The following is a 19,699-nucleotide window of genomic DNA, read 5'->3' as shown; positions in this document are numbered from 1 at the left end:
GGATAAGGGCCTTGGTCAGGGAGGTGACCAAGAACCCGATGGTCAGTCTGACAGAGCTCCTCTGTGGAGATGGGAGAACCTTCCAGAAGGACAGCCATCTCCACAGCACTCTACCAATCAGGCCTTTATGGTAGAGTGGCGAGATGGAAGCCCCTCCTTTGTAAAAGGTACATGACAGCCCGCTCAGAGTTACCCGAAAGGCACCAAAAGGACTCTCTGGTCTGATGAAACCAAGCTTGAACCCTTTGGCCTGAATGCCAAGCATCAAGGCTGGAGGAAACCTGTCACCATCCCCACGGTGAAGCATGGTGGTGGTAGCATCATGCTGTGGGGATGTTTTTCAGTGGCAGGGTCTGGGAAACCTGTCACCATCCCCACGGCGAAGCATGGTGGTGGCAGCATCAAGCTGTGGGGATGTTTTTCAGTGGCAGGGACTGGGAAACCTGTCACCATCCCCACGGTGAAGCATGGTGGTGGTAGCATCATGCTGTGGGGATGTTTTTCAGTGGCAGGGACTGGGAAACCTGTCACCATCCCCACGGTGAAGCATGGTGGTGGTAGCATCATGCTGTGGGGATGTTTTTCAGTGGCAAGGACTGGGAAACCTGTCACCATCCCCACGGTGAAGCATGGTGGTGGCAGCATCATGCTCTGGGGATGTTTTTCAGTGGCAGGGACTGGGAAACCTGTCACCATCCCCACGGTGAAGCATGGTGGTGGTAGCATCATGCTGTGGGGATGTTTTTCAGTGGCAGGGACTGGGAGACCAGTCAGGATCGAGGCAAAGAAGATTGGAGCAAAGTACAGAGATCCATGTTGAAAACCTTCTCCAGAGCGCTCAGGAACTCAGACTGGGGTGAAAGTTCAACTTCCAACAGGACAATGACCCTAAGCACACAACCACTCAACGCATGAGTGGCTTCGGGACAAGTCTCTGAATGTCCTTGAGTTGCCCAGCCAGAGCCCAAGCTCGAACCCAATAAAAACATCTCTGGAGAGACCTGAAAATATCTGGGCAGCAACACTCCCCATCCAACCTGACAAAACTTGAGAGGATCTGCAGAGAAGAATGGGAGAAACTCCCCAAATTCAGATGTGCCAAGCTTGTAGCGTCATACCCAAGAAGACTTGAGGCTGTAATTGCTGCCAAAGGTACTTCAACACACAATACTTATGTACGTCATTGATTTAAAAAATATATATCTTAATACATTAGCAAATATATCTTAAAACCAGTTTTTGCTTTGTCATTATACGGTATTGTGATGTCATTAGGGGGTATTGTGATGTCAATATGGGGTATTGTGTGTAGATTGATGAGAAAAAAAACAATTTCATCCATTTTAGAATAAGGCTATAATGTAAAAAAAGTCAAGGGGTCTGAATACTTTCTACACACACACACACACTTTTCATTATAGTCCTGGACAAACACCTCAGACACCTCATTGAGGGCCTGATTGCTGAACAAGTAGATTTAAAAAAAAAGTTTTATATTTAACCTTTATTTAACTAGGCAAGTCAGTTAAGAACAAATTCATATTTTACAATGATGGCCTACCCCGGCCAAACCCTAACCTGGACAACGCTGGGCCAATTGTGCACCTCCCTATGGGACTCTCGATCACGGCCGGTTGTGATACAGCCTGGAATCGAACCAGGGTCTGTAGGGACGCCTCTAGCACAGATGCAAGACTTGAGTTGGGAAACACTGCGCTACATAATGTATACTGTTGGGGTTACTGGAGGACTGGAGTTGGGAAACACTGCCCTACATAATGTGTGCTGTTGGGGTTACTGGAGGACTGGAGTTGGGAAACACTGCCCTACATAATGTGTGCTGTTGGGGTTACTGGAGGACTGGAGTTGGGAAACACTGCCCTACATAATGTGTACTGTTGGGGTTACTGGAGGACTGGGAAACACTGCCCTACATAATGTGTACTGTTGGGGTTACTGGAGGACTGGGAAACACTGCCCTACATAATGTGTACTGTTGGGCTTACTGGAGGACTGGAGTTGGGAAACACTGCCCTACATAATGTGTGCTGTTGGGGTTACTGGAGGACTGGAGTTGGGAAACACTGCCCTACATAATGTGTGCTGTTGGGGTTACTGGAGGACTGGAGTTGGGAAACACTGCCCTACATAATGTGTACTGTTGGGGTTACTGGAGGACTGGGAAACACTGCCCTACATAATGTGTACTGTTGGGGTTACTGGAGGACTGGGAAACACTGCCCTACATAATGTGTACTGTTGGGCTTACTGGAGGACTGGAGTTGGGAAACACTGCCCTACATAATGTGTGCTGTTGGGGTTACTGGAGGACTGGAGTTGGGAAACACTGCCCTACATAATGTGTACTGTTGGGGTTACTGGAGGACTGGGAAACACTGCCCTACATAATGTGTACTGTTGGGGTTACTGGAGGACTGGGAAACACTGCCCTACATAATGTGTACTGTTGGGCTTACTGGAGGACTGGAGTTGGGAAACACTGCCCTACATAATGTGTACTGTTGGGGTTACTGGAGGACTGGAGTTGGGAAACACTGCCCTACATAATGTGTACTGTTGGGGTTACTGGAGGACTGGGAAACACTGCGCTACATAATATGTGCTGTTGGGTTTACTGGAGGACTGGAGTTGGGAAACACTGCCCTACATAATGTGTGCTGTTGGGGTTAGTGGAGGACTGGGAAACACTGCCCTACATAATGTGTGCTGTTGGGGTTACTGGAGGACTGGGAAACACTGCCCTACATAATGTGTACTGTTGAGGTTACTGGAGGACTGGAGTTGGGAAACACTGCCCTACATAATGTGTACTGTTGGGGTTACTGGAGGACTGGGAAACACTGCCCTACATAATGTGTGCTGTTGGGGTTACTGGAGGACTGGGAAACACTGCCCTACATAATGTGTACTGTTGGGGTTACTGGAGGACTGGGAAACACTGCCCTACATAATGTGTGCTGTTGGGGTTACTGGAGGACTGGGAAACACTGCCCTACATAATGTGTACTGTTGGGGTTAGTGGAATTGGGAAAACCTGATTTAGGACACAGCCCATCATTGAAATTGCTAAGGGGACAAATTAACTTTTAAAAATGACTTTCAAATTTAGAGACTACTCTAATATTCTGGATCCAATGTTCAGTCAAGGCCAGTAATAATTACTTAGAACAATTAAATATATAATTAAAAAAATTCACTTTCTTTATTAATGTTATATGATCTCTCTGTGTCTGAGTAAGTGAGTTCCTACCAGGATGAATTCCATTGCATTCAATGCCCTTGTTCGGGCCAGGTTTCAGTTAGTGTGAAACCTTGAATCCAGCGGCAGTCTGTTTGTCCTTTCATGTCAACTCGTCACTCATTGTCGTGCCAAATGTTTGGCAACGGAGTTTGAAAGAGCACAAACATATCTGGGACCATGCTATCGCAAATCAGCAGATTGGGCTTACCTTTCAAATTGTAACCAAAATCAGAAATTACAATTTATGATGCACAAGACAACAGTAGACACACACTAACAGATACTCTGTCAGGATATCAAGGGGGTTGCCATGTTGGGCTTGATAACTTACACTGCAGGCCACATTAACAAAAGCCACAATTGGTTTTCCATATGACCCCATTGGGTTGCCAAGTTGAGTATATTAACATAAACGTGAGACATTGGCCTGAGTCAGTGGCTGGTGAAAAACAGACTAAGGGCAGGTTTCCCAGACACAGATGAAGCCTAGTCCAGAACTAAATGAGATTTTCCATTGTAAGAGTTTTTTCCCTCCAGGACTAGCCTTAGTACGTGTCTGGGAAACATGCCCCATAATGGGGGCCGATGTTGGGCATGATACAATCAGTGTTTCCCCTAAGATTTTTTTCAACAGCAGTGGTGCGCTGCTGCAAAAAGCATAAAGGGGAAACACTGATCAAATACATAGTTTGTCCAGAATTAATTTGTTCCAACGTAAGCCAGCTTTAAAAATTTCCATACAATGGGTTGCCAGGTTGGCGGAAAAATATTTTTTTGTAACCTATCACCTTGTAGAAGAAGTTGGAGCGGCCCACAGCTCCGATCTTGCCGATGTGGTTCATGAAACACAGGTTGCCCTCTGTGGAGCCGTAGAGCTCGCACATGCGGATCTCGCCGAAACGTCGGTGGAACTCCCGCCACACGTCCTGCCGGAGCCCGTTTCCCACACCCATGTGCACCTTGTGCTTCTTCTCCCCCTCGGCCTGATGGGAAATGGAGTCAACAGCATGTTAGATACAAGCAGAGCACTCCTCCATTTAAAACTGACAAGTGTAAATAATATAGCATGGTTGACAATAATATACAGTATATGGCTCAGTTGTTAGAGAATGGTGCTTGTTCGATTCCCACAGAGGACCAGTTTGAAAAAGTATGAAAAATGTATGCACTCACTACTGTAAGGATAAGACAGTCTGCTAAATGACTGAAATATATATATATATATATATCAAATGTTATTGGTCACATACACGTGTTTAGCAGATGTTATTGCGGGTGTAGCGAAATGCTTGTTTCTAGCTCAGACATTACTTGTTATATAATACTGCACTGTCTAACAATTTCACAACACATACCCAATACGCAAATATCTAAGTAATGTAATTAAGACTATCCACATATGGACGAGTGATTCAGAGCAGCATAACTGAGTAGGATAGTATAGAATACTGTATATACAGTTGAAGTCAGAAGGTTACATACATTATGTTTAGTCAAATACATTTAAAAACTCAGTTGTTGTTCACAATTTCTGACATTTAATCCTAGTAAAAATGTCCTGTTTTAGGTCAGTTAGTATCACCACTTTATTTTAAGAATGTGAAATGTCAGAATAATAGTAGAGAGAACGATTTATTTAAGCTTTTATTTCCATGATGACAAGCAAAGAGCCACTAGGTTTTAAGGTAGGCCTTGAAATATATCCAGAGGTACACCTCCTATTGACTCAAATGAAGTCAATTAGCCTTTCAGAAGCTTCTAAAGCCATGACATAATTTAATGGGATGTTCCAAGCTATTTAAAGTCAACTTAATGTATGTAAACTTCTGACCCACTGGAATTGTGATACAGTGAATTATAAGTGGAATAATCTGTCTGTAAACAATTGTTTGAACAATGACTTGTGTCATGAACAAAGTAGATGTCCTAACCGACTTGCCAAAACTATAGTTTGTTAACAATAAATGTTAATGACTCCAACCTAAGTGTATGCAAACTTCCAGCTTCAACTGTATGAGATGGGTAGTGAAAGTTATGCAAACGTTATTAAAGTAGTCAGTGATTTCAAGTCTATGGATGCCAATCTAAGCCTTTTTGTAGAAATTGCCTGTGAATATGAAGAATAATTGGTAATAACTTTACAAAATGCTTTAGGAATATTCTCAATACTTGAAGTCATCAATGTGGGTTTTTAATTTAGCCGTGGTCTGTATTCCTTATACTGGCTCAGTTTTTAATTGTTTCCAGTCTCCTCTGGGAAAAAGATTGTTTTAAACGAGGAAGTCTGAGATTAACTGAGGTTAAATAAATGAAATAATACTGTGGAAACAAGTATTTCATTCAAGGAGGTCGGTTTTGGTGGGAAGAGAGCATGACTGAAATGGTTGAAAAAGACCAATGGCTCTGCGGTGAAGATTCCCCCATGTACAGATTATAATTATTTACCTTTATTTAACTAGTAGGCAAGTCAGTTAATTAAGAACAAATTCTTATTTACAATGACGGGCTACCTTCTAGGCAGAGTTGCAAAGAAAAAGCCATATCTCAGACTGGCTAATAATAAGAAAAGATTAAGATGGGCAAAAGAACACAGACACTGGACAGAGGAACTCTGCCTAGAAGGCCAACATCCTGGAGTCGCCTTGTCCCATTTTGCGGGTACTATTTAATGAAGCTGTCAGTTGAGGACTTGTGAGGTATACGTTTCTCAAACTAGACGCTAATGTACTTGTCCTCTTGCTCAGTTGTGCACCGGGGCCTCCCACTCCTCTTTCTATTCTGGTTAGAGACGGAGTAGTACACAGCGTTGTACGAGATGTTCAGTTTCTTGGAAATTTCTTGCATGGAATTGCCTTAATTTCTCAGAACAAGAATAGACTGACGAGTTTCAGAAGAAAGGTCTTTGTTTCTGACCATTTTGAGCCTGTAATCGAACCCACAAATGCTGATGCTCCAGATACTCAACTAATCTAAATAAGGTCAGTTGTATTGCTTCTTTAATCAGCACAACAGTTTTCAGCTGAGCTAACATAATTGCAAAAGGGTTTTCTAATGATCAATTATCCTTTTAAAATTATAAACTTGGATTAGCTAACACAACGTACCATTGGAACGTTGTAAAGCCATGACATAATTTTCTGGCCTATGTAGATATTTCATTTTTAAAAATCTGCCGTTTCCAGCTACAATAGTCATTCACAACATTAACAATGTCTACACTGTATTTCTGCTCAATTTGATGTTGTTTTAATAGACAAAAAAAAAGATTATTTCAAAAACAAGGACATTTCTAAGTGACCCCAAACTTTTGAACGGTAGTCTATGTATGTACATTCTGAAGCTGGCTTTGTCAGTGCTTTTCTAGAAGAGACCCCACGTCTGAGACATCCGCCCCATGTTTGCTCATCCACTCACACATTCTGTTTTCCAATAATTGCCGCCAGACTGGAGAAGCACAAGGACAGATTGAATAATATCATACTCGTCCATTCATATGTGTTTGGACCCCTTACAATGGCAAAATAATGATGCCTGCTCTTAGCCCTGCCGTTCCATGCTTGAGCGTGCCTTGTGTGCTTTTTTTGTTTGTAGTTAATTTTCCTCTGTGCTGTTGTGAAATTGTAGTGAGATAGCGCTTTAGGTAACTATGTCCTCAAGAACTGTGTGTACAGTATATACGGCCTGTATGCATCAAGAGCACTTGTAATGAATGTTTGTGTGTGTGTGGATGCTTGCCTTGTGTGACAATGTGTGTGCGTACTGAATGTGTCAACGTTTGTCCATCTGTGGGGAGGCCTGTGCCACTGCCAGCCTTCCACCCACGTGCATTAGGATGACCGAGAGAGGGAGAGAGATAGAGAAAGAGGGGACAAAGAGTTCTTTGAGCTCTGTACTCTTGTTCGGCCCGGTCAGCCAGGGTGGAACTATTCTGACCTGATAGGGAGGAGAGGGGAAACAGATACAGATTTGGAACACGGACAACCTAACAAAAGTCCCTGTTGTCCTACAGCCATGAAAATGCAACACGAATCGCTCACAATGTTTTTTACGATCACTACTTTGTTCGGGGAGTAGCTGTGACCGAAAATAACTTTCTCGCCTTGGAAAAGTATAAAGTATTGTAACAAATCAATTACATTTTTTTTTAAATAACCATATCCCTGTCGGCTTGTGATGTTAGTGCAGTGGGAGTTCAGGCTGGCTTATGAAAAGTTGGAGGGGGGTTGTGGTGATGGGAATTTCTCAGGAACAAATGAGATTTTCATAAAGACCAAATGATGATTAAGTCATTTGATGATACAATCAGTGGACTTGTTAGCCAGATGCCTTCAGAAAGTATTCACACCCCTTGACTTTCACATTTTGTTGTGTTACAGCCTGAATTTAAATTTGATTAAATTGAGCATTTGTGTCACTGGCCAACACACAATACCCCATAATGTCAGAAGAGAATTATGTTTTGAAAAATGTTTACAAATGAATTGTTATGGCAAGCCTGAATGTGTTCAGGAGTAAAACATTTCAACAAGTTACATAATTCCATAACATGGAATCACTATGTGCAATGATAGTGTTTAACATGATTTCTGAATCACTACCTCATCTCTGTAACCCACACATACAGTCGAGTAGTGAATTTCAAACAGACTCAACCTCAAAGACCAGGGTGGTTTTCCAATGTCTCTCAAAGAAGTGCACCTATTGATAGATGGGTAAAAATGTAAAAAAGCAGACTTTGAATATCCGTTTGAGCATGGTGAAGTTCTTAATTACACGTTGGCTGGTGTATCAATACACCCAGTCACTACAAAGATACAGTCGCCCTTCCTAACTCAGTTGCCGGAGAGGAAGGAAACCGCTCAGGGATTTCACCAAGAGGCCAATTGTGACTTTCAAAAAGTTTCAGAGTTTAATGGCTGTGATAGGAGAAAACTGAGGATGGGTCAACATTGTAGTTACTTCACAATACCAACCTAAATGACAGAGTAAGAAAGAAGGAGGCCAGTAAAGAATGCAAATATTCCAAAACACACATCCTGTTTGCAATAAGATACTAAAGTAAAACTTCAAAAGAAAATGTGGCAAAGAAATTAACTTTAAGTTCCGAATACAAAGCGGTATGTTTGGGGCAAATCCAAGCATGGTGGTGACTGCATCATGTTATGGATATGCTTGTCATCGGCAAGGACTGGAGAGTGTTTTGTGACAAAAATAAATGGAATTAGAGCTAAGCACAGGCAAAATCCTGGAGGAAAACCTGGTAGTCTGTTTTCCCACAGACACTGGGAGACAAATTCACCTTCCAGTAGGACAAAAATCTAAAAACACCAGGCCAAATATACACTGCAGTTGCTTACCAAGTTGCTTATTTTATATGTTGCTTAAAATCGTCTTGAAAATCTATGGTAGGACTAGAAAATGTCTGTCTAGCAATGATCAATAACCAACTTGACAGAGCTTGAAGAATTGTTGTGCAAATACTGTACAATCAAGGTGTCCAAAGCTCTTAAGAGACTTAACTACGAAAGACTCACAGCTGCAAAAGGTGATTCTAACATGTATTGACTCAGGGGTGTGATTACTTATGTAAATTATATATTTACATAGTTTATTTTCACTACATTTGCAAAAATGTCTTAAAAACATGTTTTCACTTTGTCAATATGGGGTATTGTGTAGATGGTTGAGATAAAAAAAAAATGTAATCAATTTTTGATTCAGGCTGTAACACAACAAAAATGTGGAATAAGTCAAGGGGTGCGAATACATTCTGAAGGGACTTACTTAGTAAAGATAGAACAAAGATGACAGGTGAAATAGAGGTTAAAGAGGGACATTGAAGTAAAGGTTGTACACCTCTGAAAGAAGAATAAACACGTGAAGACTGTACTGAGCAAAAGGGGCAAACCATGTCAAAAAATGAATAGTTATTACCTTAGGCTGGTTGCACAGATATCGACAGAGCTCGCCGATATACTGGAAGATGGTCACGTCGTATTTTCTACAGTCATTCCAGAACTGTGAGGCTGAGAACTTCTTCTTCAAGACACAGGTAGCGCCTGGGGGAGAGAAAAAACACAACACATTTAAAAATCACAGAGAAATATATATTTTTTTTAAATGTCAGAGTTAGAAAGCTCTCATGATCCATATCTGTGCGGAGTGAATATGGGATGGAGGGAGAAAGAATGGAGGGGGAAACTCACTCAGCTGACTATTCCCTAGTAGGAACATGTTGCTGATTTAGGTGTACTATATATACACAAGAAGTAGTTAAGTTGCCTCAAATACAGATAAATCCTTAGATTTATTACATCGTATTGCTTATAAGCTGTTAATAAATGCTTGACAAATACTTCATAAACGCCTTATAAAAACAATTTATACAGAGAGATTAAGTTCAACGTGATAATTGCAGTTGCCCAAACCACTGCCATTGTTTTGTTGTTGCTAGCAAGCAGTGCCTACAGTTAACTGAAGGTTGTAGTGGCTGTTTAAAGTAAATTGAAGTATGGATTAGAGTTTTTATTGGCCCAGAGACTACTTTAAAAAAATGTATAAAGAGAGAGTCGACTGACGTGCGTCGCCTATTTCATAACACGGGGCTTGTAAAAGCTGTGTTTTTCTACACGAGAGGATCCAGACAAGGAGCCAGGCCCTGCCAATCAGAATGAGGTGGTTGTTTTTTACCCACAAAAGGGCTTTATTACAGACAGAAATACTTATTGATATGCCACACCCATTAGATGGATGGATTATCTTGGCAAAGGAGAAATGCTCACTAACAGGGATGTAAACATTTCAACACAACATTTGAGAGAAATAAGCTTTTTGTGGGACATTTCTGGGATCTTTTATTCAGCTCGTGAAACATTGGACCAACACTTTACATGTTGCATTTATATGTTTTTTTTTCACGTAATATTGTCAAACACTCCAGCCACCCAAGTCATAGCCTGTTCTCTCTGCTACCGCATTGCAAGTGGTACCGATGCGCCAAGTAGGAACCTGGAGGAACCTGGACAGCTTCTACCCCCTAACCAATAGGAACCTGGACAGCTTCTACCCCCTAAGTCATAGACTGTTCTCTCTGCTACCGCATTTTTTTCTCTATTTGTAGGGAAGGGCCAATAAGAATGTCAAAGCATGTGACAAAGAAAATTGGATTTTTTAAAATATTTTTTTTATTTACATTTACATTTAACATTTTACATTTAAGTCATTTAGCAGACGCTCTTATCCAGAGCGACTTACAAATTGGTGCATTCACCTTATGACATCCAGTATTTTTTACATATATATATTTTTTGGACCAATCACAAGAGGGGCATCGCCCCTAATGCCTTCATGTACGGGCCGCCATTAAGAGTTCTTCAAAACACAGCCTATAGTAAACCCTCACTCTCCACACAGCCTATAGTAAACCCTCACTCTCCACCCAGCCTATAGTAAACCCTCACTCTCCACACAGCCTATAGTAAACCCTCACTCTCCACGCAGCCTATATTAAACCCTCACTCTCCACGCAGCCTATAGTAAACCCTCACTCTCCACGCAGCCTATAGTAAACTCTCACTCTCCACGCAGCCTATAGTAAACCCTCACTCTCCACGCAGCCTATAGTAAACCCTCACTCTCCACGCAGCCTATAGTAAACCCTCACTCTCCACGCAGCCTATAGTAAACCCTCACTCTCCACACAGCCTATAGTAAACCCTCACTCTCCACACAGCCTATAGTAAACCCTCACTCTCCACACAGCCTATAGTAAACCCTCACTCTCCACAGCCTATAGTAAACCCTCACTCTCCACACAGCCTATAGTAAACCCTCACTTAGAACAACAAGTGGTGCCTAATAGAGGTCCTTCAGAGATAATCAGAGGTAACAAAGTGTCAAGTGTTGTGTTCTCGTTGCTACACTGAGTAAATATGCACAACAAAAAAAAGTGGACTGAGTGTTATAGACAGGTCCTTGACCTTTCCCAGGTTTTCCAGGGAGCAAATGTGCGTTGTGAGGAAGTTGTACTGTCAACTTTGCTGTTATTTGGAATAAAAAGTGTACCAATCAAAAATACAAATAAGTCTGAAGCCACCATGGTATTGAGAAGGACCATTTTGTATTTTTGTGTTTACATACTCTGCTTTAAGTGACCATACTCTGCTTTAAGTGACCATACTCTGCTAAGTGACCATACTCTGCTAAGTGACCATACTCTGCTAAGTGACCATACTCTGCTAAGTGACCATACTCTGCTAAGTGACCATACTCTGCTAAGTGACCATACTCTGCTAAGTGACCATACTCTGCTAAGTGACCATTTTGTATTTTTGTGTTTACATATTCTGCTTTAAGTGACCATACTCTGCTTTAAGTGACCATACTCTGCTTTAAGTGACCATACTCTGCTTTAAGTGACCATACTCTGCTTTAAGTGACCATACTCTGCTTTAAGTGACCAGACCATACTCTGCTTTAAGTGACCATACTCTGCTTTAAGTGACCAGACCATACTCTGCTTTAAGTGACCATACTCTGCTTTAAGTGACCATACTCTGCTTTAAGTGACCATATTGTACTCCAAATCAGTGAAAATCATTCACATCTGACAAATCATTTCCAACCAGCAACACTGTAGCCTCAGCCGGTTACTGTCGGTCACCACAAAGGGCCCAAAACCTTCACTGAGTGGACGTCATCATAATAACGGTCTATTGGGTAGCAACTTGCTAGTTAGTGTACACGACGTGCCCGTTTGCTCGTCCTGCTCTGAAAGCATTGATGGAGATGCTAATTGGGGAGAAATTAAGGATCAGCTGTGGTCGCCCCAGTGATTGCAGAGGCATTAGAAACACAATGCGTCCCAAATCACTGGGGCCAGTGATTGCAGAGGCATTAGAAACACAATGTGTCCCAAATCGCACCCTATTCCCTATATAGTGCACTACAGGGTCCATAGGGCTCCGGTCAAAAGTAGTGCACTATAGATGGAATAGGTTGCCATTTGGGACACACACCAGGAAGCACTCTTGAAACAAGACTCGGTATAGTTACAACACTGACACAGGAAAGACATGATGGTTTCTACCTTACGCATGTAAATCAGAATTCATAACGAGTGTGGGAATAAAAAGAATGGTTTCACGTTGCCCTGGCTGTTACGGTCTATATTTAAATATATGGACTGTGAGGACTGCACGCGTCTCTAGAGAACACATCCGTCGAGAGTTGTTTATTAATGTAGTCATGCACATCATTGTAGCCGTGTCCTAACATAGCCTTAATTCAGACAACTTTTCCTTAACAAACAAACCTACTGTATCGTGTATTTGTGATGAAACAATTGGATAGGAAAAACACACCATCTTACTTTTTTTTCTTTTTTTTAACCTTTATTTAACTAGGAAAGTCAGTTAAGAACAAATTCTTATTTTCAATGACGGCCTAGGAACAGTTCTGTTCAAGGGCAGAACAACAACAGATTTTGTACCTTGTCAGCTCGGGGATTTGAACTTGCAACCTTTCGGTTACTAGTCCAATGCTCTAACCACTAGGCTACCCTGCCGCCCCAAGTGAACAAAACATTAAGAACACCATCCTAATATTGAGTTGCACCCCTCTGCCCCCCTTTTGCCCTCAGAACAGCCTCAATTCGTTGGTGCGTGGACTCTACATAGTGTCAAATATTTCACAGGGATGCTGACCCATGTTGACGGCAACACTTCCCACAGTTGTGTCAAGTTGGCTAGATGTCCTTGGGTGGTGGACCATTCTTGAGACACACGGAAAACTGTTGAGCGTGAAAACCCAGCAGCATTGCAGTTCTTGACACCTACTACCGTACCCCGTTCAAAAGGCACTTAAATATTTAGTCTTGCCCATTCACTCTCTGAATGGCACACATACACAATCCATGTCTCAAGGCTTAAAAATCCTTCTTTAACCTGTCTCCTCCCGTTCATCTACACTATTTCAATGGATTTAATAAGGGACCATAGCTTTCACCTGGATACACCTGGTCAGTCTGTCATGGAAAGAGCAGGTGTCCTTAATGTTTCATACAGACCTGCGTTCAAATAGCATGTGTTCTTTCAAATACTTAAGCTGAGTTTGATTGAGCTTGACTGGTGGAAAGGAACCAATAGAATATCCCATCTGGCACTTTAGAGGAGGAATGAGTAGTTTTGGAAGCTGTGGATGATTAGGTGGCCATGATGGTATGAGGGCCAGATTAGATTAGGTTAACACCCCTACTCTTACAATAAGTGCCATGGGATCTTTAGTGACCACAGAGAGTCAGGAAACCTATTTGAACGTCCCATCCGAAAGATGCACCCTACGCACTGAAAGGCAATGTCCCCTTCACTGCCCTGGGACATTGGACCTTCCTTAGACCAGAGGAAAGAAGGCCCACTACTGGTCCTCCAGCACCACTTCCAGCTACATCTGGTCCCCCATCCAGGGACCGACCAGGACCGTCCTTAGATTCAGAGTCAAGCCAGCAATGGAATACAAGGTGGTACGCTGCTGGCGGAAGGAAGGAAATATGAAAGTATGGAAGGAAGGAATGATGCATCTTTAAAAGTATTTGAACAGAGCCAATAGAGAGATACTGCTGCCGTTTTACCCATCTCGATGGTTCCCCCGATGCCGATGAGAGAGGCTGCACTGTGGTAGAGAGGCAGGGGGATGTAGACCACATCATCTTCCGACCCACCGTAGGCCCAGAACCCTGCTGCAGCCTTCAGGGACTGGAGGTGTGTGATGACCGCAGCCTTAGGCAGACCTGCAACAACACCGACACGACCATCAACCAATATTACGACAACCACGGGAGAATGCTATTCACACACACACAGACACACACACACACACACACACACACACACACACACACACACACGTTGTAACATAAGGCTCATCATTCTTAGCCCCTCTTTACTGTCTTATTGTAGGTGTAGGGTGAAGTTGCTGCTAGACACAGATCTTGGATCAGTTTAGTGTTTTCCCCTCTAAAATGGTTAAGGTTTGCATTGGGGGAGGGGGAAGCTGATCCTAGAGCTGTACCTAGGGAGAAACTTTACCCCGGTGTGTGGTGGCTGGTCACGGACAAAATGACTCCTGTGTGCAACATATTTCAATATGAAAGCGGAGTCTGATCCTCCTCTTGGGAACATGCCATAACATAGACACATCAAATAAACGCCTACACGTCATATAAAAATACCTACCCTGACCTATTTGATGACTAAAATGTCATGCAGACTGCTGTATCACTATCCAACTTTGAAAATGTCTCTAATAATTGCAGAGCGACTGTATTATTAACCACCTATCTGAATAGACCTTGTAGAATGGCCACGATGAAAGGACATGGGAGGAAATCAATACAACACATTATAGAAAAAGCGAACAGAGGTCAGATATCATTGTATCGTTCCTCCGTGGTACAGGACGGTCAGATATCATTGTATCGTTCCTCCGTGGTACAGGACGGTCAGATATCATTGTATCGTTCCTCCGTGGTACAGGACGGTCAGATATCATTGTATCGTTCCTCCGTGGTACAGGACGGTCAGATATCATTGTATCGTTCCTCCGTGGTACAGGACGGTCAGATATCATTGTATCGCTCCTCCGTGGTACAGGACGGTCAGATATCATTGTATCGCTCCTCCGTGGTACAGGACGGTCAGATATCATTGTATCGTTCCTCCGTGGTACAGGACGGTCAGATATCATTGTATCGTTCCTCCGTGGTACAGGACGGTCAGATATCATTGTATCGTTCCTCCGTGGTACAGGACGGTCAGATATCATTGTACCGTTCCTCTGTGGTACAGGACTGTCAGATATCATTGTACCGTTCCTCTGTGGTACAGGACGGTCAGATATCATTGTATCGTTCCTCTGTGGTACAGGACGGTCAGATATCATTGTATCGTTCCTCTGTGGTACAGGACGGTCAGATATCATTGTATCGTTCCTCTGTGGTACAGGACGGTCAGATATCATTGTATCGTTCCTCTGTGGTACAGGACGGTCAGATATCATTGTATCGTTCCTCTGTGGTACAGGACGGTCAGATATCATTGTATCGTTCCTCTGTGGTACAGGACGGTCAGATATCATTGTACCGTTCCTCCGTGGTACAGGACGGTCAGATATCATTGTACCGTTCCTCCGTGGTACAGGACGGTCAGATATCATTGTACCGTTCCTCCGTGGTACAGGACGGTCAGATATCATTGTACCGTTCCTCTGTGGTACAGGACTGTCAGATATCATTGTATCGTTCCTCTGTGGTACAGGACGGTCAGATATCATTGTACCGTTCCTCTGTGGTACACGACGGTCAGATATCATTGTATCGTTCCTCTGTGGTACAGGAGTGCTAACTAAGGAGTCATTAATTTAATTAACATGCAACTAATAAGTGATTAACATGCAACTAAATAGTAATTAAAGGGGAAGTTCAGAATTGAACTTGAAAGTGATTTTGCCTCCATCACTTCCATTGACTATTTGCTAGTGGTGGCTAAAGATAGCTGAAGTTTGTAGTGGCTGTTTGGAAAACCAAACCATGATTTACAGTTTCTCTTGGCCCATAGATCTAACATCAAGTTGTAAAATCCTGAACTTCCCCTTTAACGTATAACTAATGACAATTAAACACGTAACAGACGCACCAGTGGTTCCTGAGGTGAAGATGTAGAGGGTGGCGGCCTTGAGGGAGGTGGCAGCCCTCAGGGCAGGCGGGGTGGGCTTGTCCGACGCCTTGTCCATCTTATCTAGCAGTGTCTGGACCTCCGTGTGGCTGCTCTCGTTCTTCATGGCCCACACCGAGATGTTGTCCTCCAGGAAGCTGGGCAAGATGTCCTCCAAGGAGTCCAACAGGTCTGAGAGGAATAATAGTAAAGTGAATGAGTTATTCAATAGGGCGATTCACTCAATAATTGCCTTGTCCAGGTAACACAGACCACATGGATCTGGGACTCGGTTAAATAAATGTAAGTGGTTGCTTCTGGACACTAGTGCTGTACCATTATGTTCAACGCATATTGTCAAGTTTTTTTTGCATGTTCCCTCCATTGACATCAATCCGTTATATCCTGTGTGTGAAATGCATGACAATCTCAAATGAGGATTGTAAATACTGTCAAGGTAGCCTAGTGGTTAGAGCGTTGGACTAGTAACCGGAAGGTTGCAAGTTCAAACCCCCAAGCTGACAAGGTACAAATCTGTCGTTTTGCCCCTGAACAGGTAGTTAACCCACTGTTCCTAGGCAGTCATTGAAAATAAGAATTTGTTCTTAACTGACTTGCCTAGTTAAATAAAGGTCAAATAAAAATTGTCACTGATGATGAAGGACAACTGTGCCAGCAAGCAGGTGTATGAGATTAGGCCTCTGTTTAAGCACAGAAGCATTGAAGAAAGCAGTAAAGTAGGAGTGAGTACAGGGAAGAGAGATATTCCCAGCAGGTTTAGGACGTCGTCATCCTAAATTTGGTCTTTAGCCGAGGGGACTTACAGTTAACACATTTCTAATGAGTGGCCCATGAGAGGTGGTCAGAGCACTGGCAGTGTGGTGCCAGGACAACAACCTCTCCCTCAATGTGAGCAAGACAAAGGAGCTGATCGTGGACTACAGAAAAAGGCGGACCTAACAGGCCCCCGTTTATGTTGACGGGGCTGTAGTGGAGCGGGTCAAGAGTTGTCCACATCATCAGCGAACTATCACGGTCCAAACATACCACGACAAAACCTTCCCCCCCTCAGGAGACTGAAAAGATTTGGCATGGGCCCCCAGATCCTCAAAAAGGTTCTACAGCTGCACCATCGAGAGCATCCTGACCGGTTGCATCACCGCCTGGTATGACAACTGCTCGGCATCCGACCCGAAGGCGCTACAGAGGGTAGTGCGAACGGCCCAGTACATCACTGGGGCCAAGCTTCCTGCCATCCAGGACCTATATAATAAGCGGTGTCAGAGGAAAGCCCATAAAATTGTCAGAGACTCCAGATTGTTTTCTCTGCTTCCGCATGGCAAGCGGTACCAGAGCACCAAGTCTAGGACCAAGAGGCTCCTCAACAGCTACTACCTCCAAGCCATTAGACTGCTGAACAATTCATAAAGATTCATAAATTGTCCGGTGGCGATTTGTATGAATTGTTCAGAACTCTAATGGCTTGGAGGTAGTAACTGTTGAGGAGCCTCTTGGTCCTAGACTTGGTGCTCTGGTACCGCTTGCCATGCGGAAGCAGAGAAAACAATCTGGAGTCTCTGAGAACTCTAATGGCTTGGAGGTAGTAACTGTTGAAGAGCCTCTTGGTCCTAGACTTGGTGCTCTGGTACCGCTTGCCATGCGGTAGCAGAGAAAACAGTCTATAAATTGTAACTCCAGGGTTGTTAGTTCAATTCCCACAGGGGGACCAGTACATATATATATGTATATATGTATATGTATATATACACTCACACAGTAAGTTGTCCTGGATAAGAGCTTCTAATAAAACATGTTCAGTGTCTATGATGAAGACATGAATTGCTGATCATACAAAGTGTATGGGCCATTTAGAATTATAGCATACATGGTAATAGCATTATGAACCGGAATGCTTTACACATGGTTCGATATAGACCATATAGTCCTGGACTAAAATTATTGCTCAACGGAGAATCTCAGTGCTTTTTGGTCCATTACTTTTTTTTATGTGTCTGGGAAAACTGCCCCACAACGTATAGAAATACATGTACATTGCATTTGACCCAGTCACCTTAATAGGCTTCATCCTTGGTAACATGGCCATATGGACTTAACAAGCTTACTCATGTTGATATGTCTCGTTGTCAACGACTGTGTGTAGGGATGTTCGTAGCACATTTGCTAGAACATCCCTGTTTCACAACACTGTTTAGGCTCGTACGGCTGATGGGTAGAATGACAGATCGCCTGGAATGCTACAGCTCTCAGAACACATCCGGCGTGGGCTACAACTATGTGAACGATGGTTTTCCCCATTACATTTCTTTGGACACATTTAATAAATAAATAAAACATCTTCAAACAAAAAAACATTACGGCGGTCGTGTGGTAGGCTTAAAACGTTCATTATCTAATTATTATGTCACCGATTGGCCGTCAACAGCCTACGCGACACTCATCAACTGTTACGTAGACTATATTACATGTTTACCTGCACCAACAACAAGAGTCTTGGCCCCACAGCAGTTGAAACAATGTAGCAACGATCTGGACTTAATGTTTGTGTTTAGAAAGGCCACTGCACATCCGAGTTTGATCAATCCGAACCAAACACAGATGAAGTCGGGCTCATTGTTCATCAGAAGCGCAACGGAGTCCCCTTTCTTCAACGTGCCCTGCTCGAGGAAGACATTCGCCAATTTGTTGCTCCGCTCGTTAATGTCTTGATAGGTGTACGTTATTCCCTCATATATAAGGAAAGGTTTTGTGGGAATTCGCTCTGCCTGTTGCACGAATCTGTCAATGATAGTGACAACTTTTGAAGTAATTTTGAATATCTCCAGACGTGCGCCGTACCGGATGACTTTCACTAAATAAAAAACATCCTTCCAAAAGTAAGGGAAACACAGTTTCTGTACAACGTGTAGGGCGAAAATGCCAGCCACTAGAGCTGTCACCGATCCCAACGAGAAAAACATCGCGCCAGTTCCAAACCAATTCCTTTGACAATTCTAGAACGAAACGCCGTGGATGTCACTGTCCCGAGCGACGCATTGTTACAAAATGATGTAAAGGAGAGCAGCGGATCTTAGCTGGCTCTCTGGCCTTATGAAACGCACATGGAATCATGTGACTCTTGTTGTACAACTAACCGCTAAAGGGGGAGTGTCCTTACAAGAGCACGTTTCGCTCCAGTCTGACAGTTTGTAGCGAAATGTGTAAAGACCTGCAGTCAACATTCTTGCCGTTGTCAAGAATATCAACCACGCCTAGGATATAGATTTGTAAAACCGAGATAGATCCATAGAAATAGATAGAGGACTCATCTTTTGTATCTGTGCCATTATAGCGTCTGGGCAGCGCCATTGAGGCTATCTCCATTTCGAAGTAGTCACTTTTGTTCATCACAATTGGCTGATCCCAGCCAATGATCCTGTTGGACAAGACTCCATGTAGGTCAGCAGGAAGGATAAGGCCAATGAAGTTAGAAGTCCCACAAAGTTGACTACATTAAAATGGTGGAAACCTTCAATGGTGCTGTCCATGCTAATAGAGGTCCTTTGGCCCCAATATGGATAGGTCATGCTGTTCTTTTGACACCTATCGCTACACTACCTGTCCTAAAGTGCGGTCAGGAGGACATTGTTTCAGGCCAGGGACAGTAGGCTATACCTCACTCAGAATTAATATTGTGAAATCTTTTATTCACAATTTCATTTGCAGAAACTGT

General features: G+C 43.1%; 1 protein-coding gene across 1 annotated transcript in view; it reads right to left on the bottom strand.

Moving 5' to 3' along the window:
- slc27a6 (solute carrier family 27 member 6) overlaps nucleotides 1–19,091 on the bottom strand; it is a 40,099-nt gene extending 21,008 nt beyond the window's left edge. The window contains exons 1-5 of the mRNA XM_029646249.2: nucleotides 18,461–19,091; nucleotides 15,952–16,161; nucleotides 13,890–14,048; nucleotides 9,197–9,321; nucleotides 4,051–4,245 (exon numbers count right to left, since the gene is read on the bottom strand). Of these exons, the coding sequence (XP_029502109.2) occupies nucleotides 4,051–4,245; nucleotides 9,197–9,321; nucleotides 13,890–14,048; nucleotides 15,952–16,161; nucleotides 18,461–18,947 (1,176 nt within the window). The 5' untranslated portion in view covers nucleotides 18,948–19,091. The remainder of the gene's footprint in view (nucleotides 1–4,050; nucleotides 4,246–9,196; nucleotides 9,322–13,889; nucleotides 14,049–15,951; nucleotides 16,162–18,460) is intronic.
- Nucleotides 19,092–19,699: the final 608 nt, after the last annotated feature.

Source organism: Oncorhynchus nerka, linkage group LG4 (genome assembly GCF_034236695.1).
Source record: "Oncorhynchus nerka isolate Pitt River linkage group LG4, Oner_Uvic_2.0, whole genome shotgun sequence".
Lineage (NCBI taxonomy): Eukaryota > Metazoa > Chordata > Actinopteri > Salmoniformes > Salmonidae > Oncorhynchus > Oncorhynchus nerka.
This window is presented reverse-complemented; position numbering and strand designations above follow the sequence as displayed.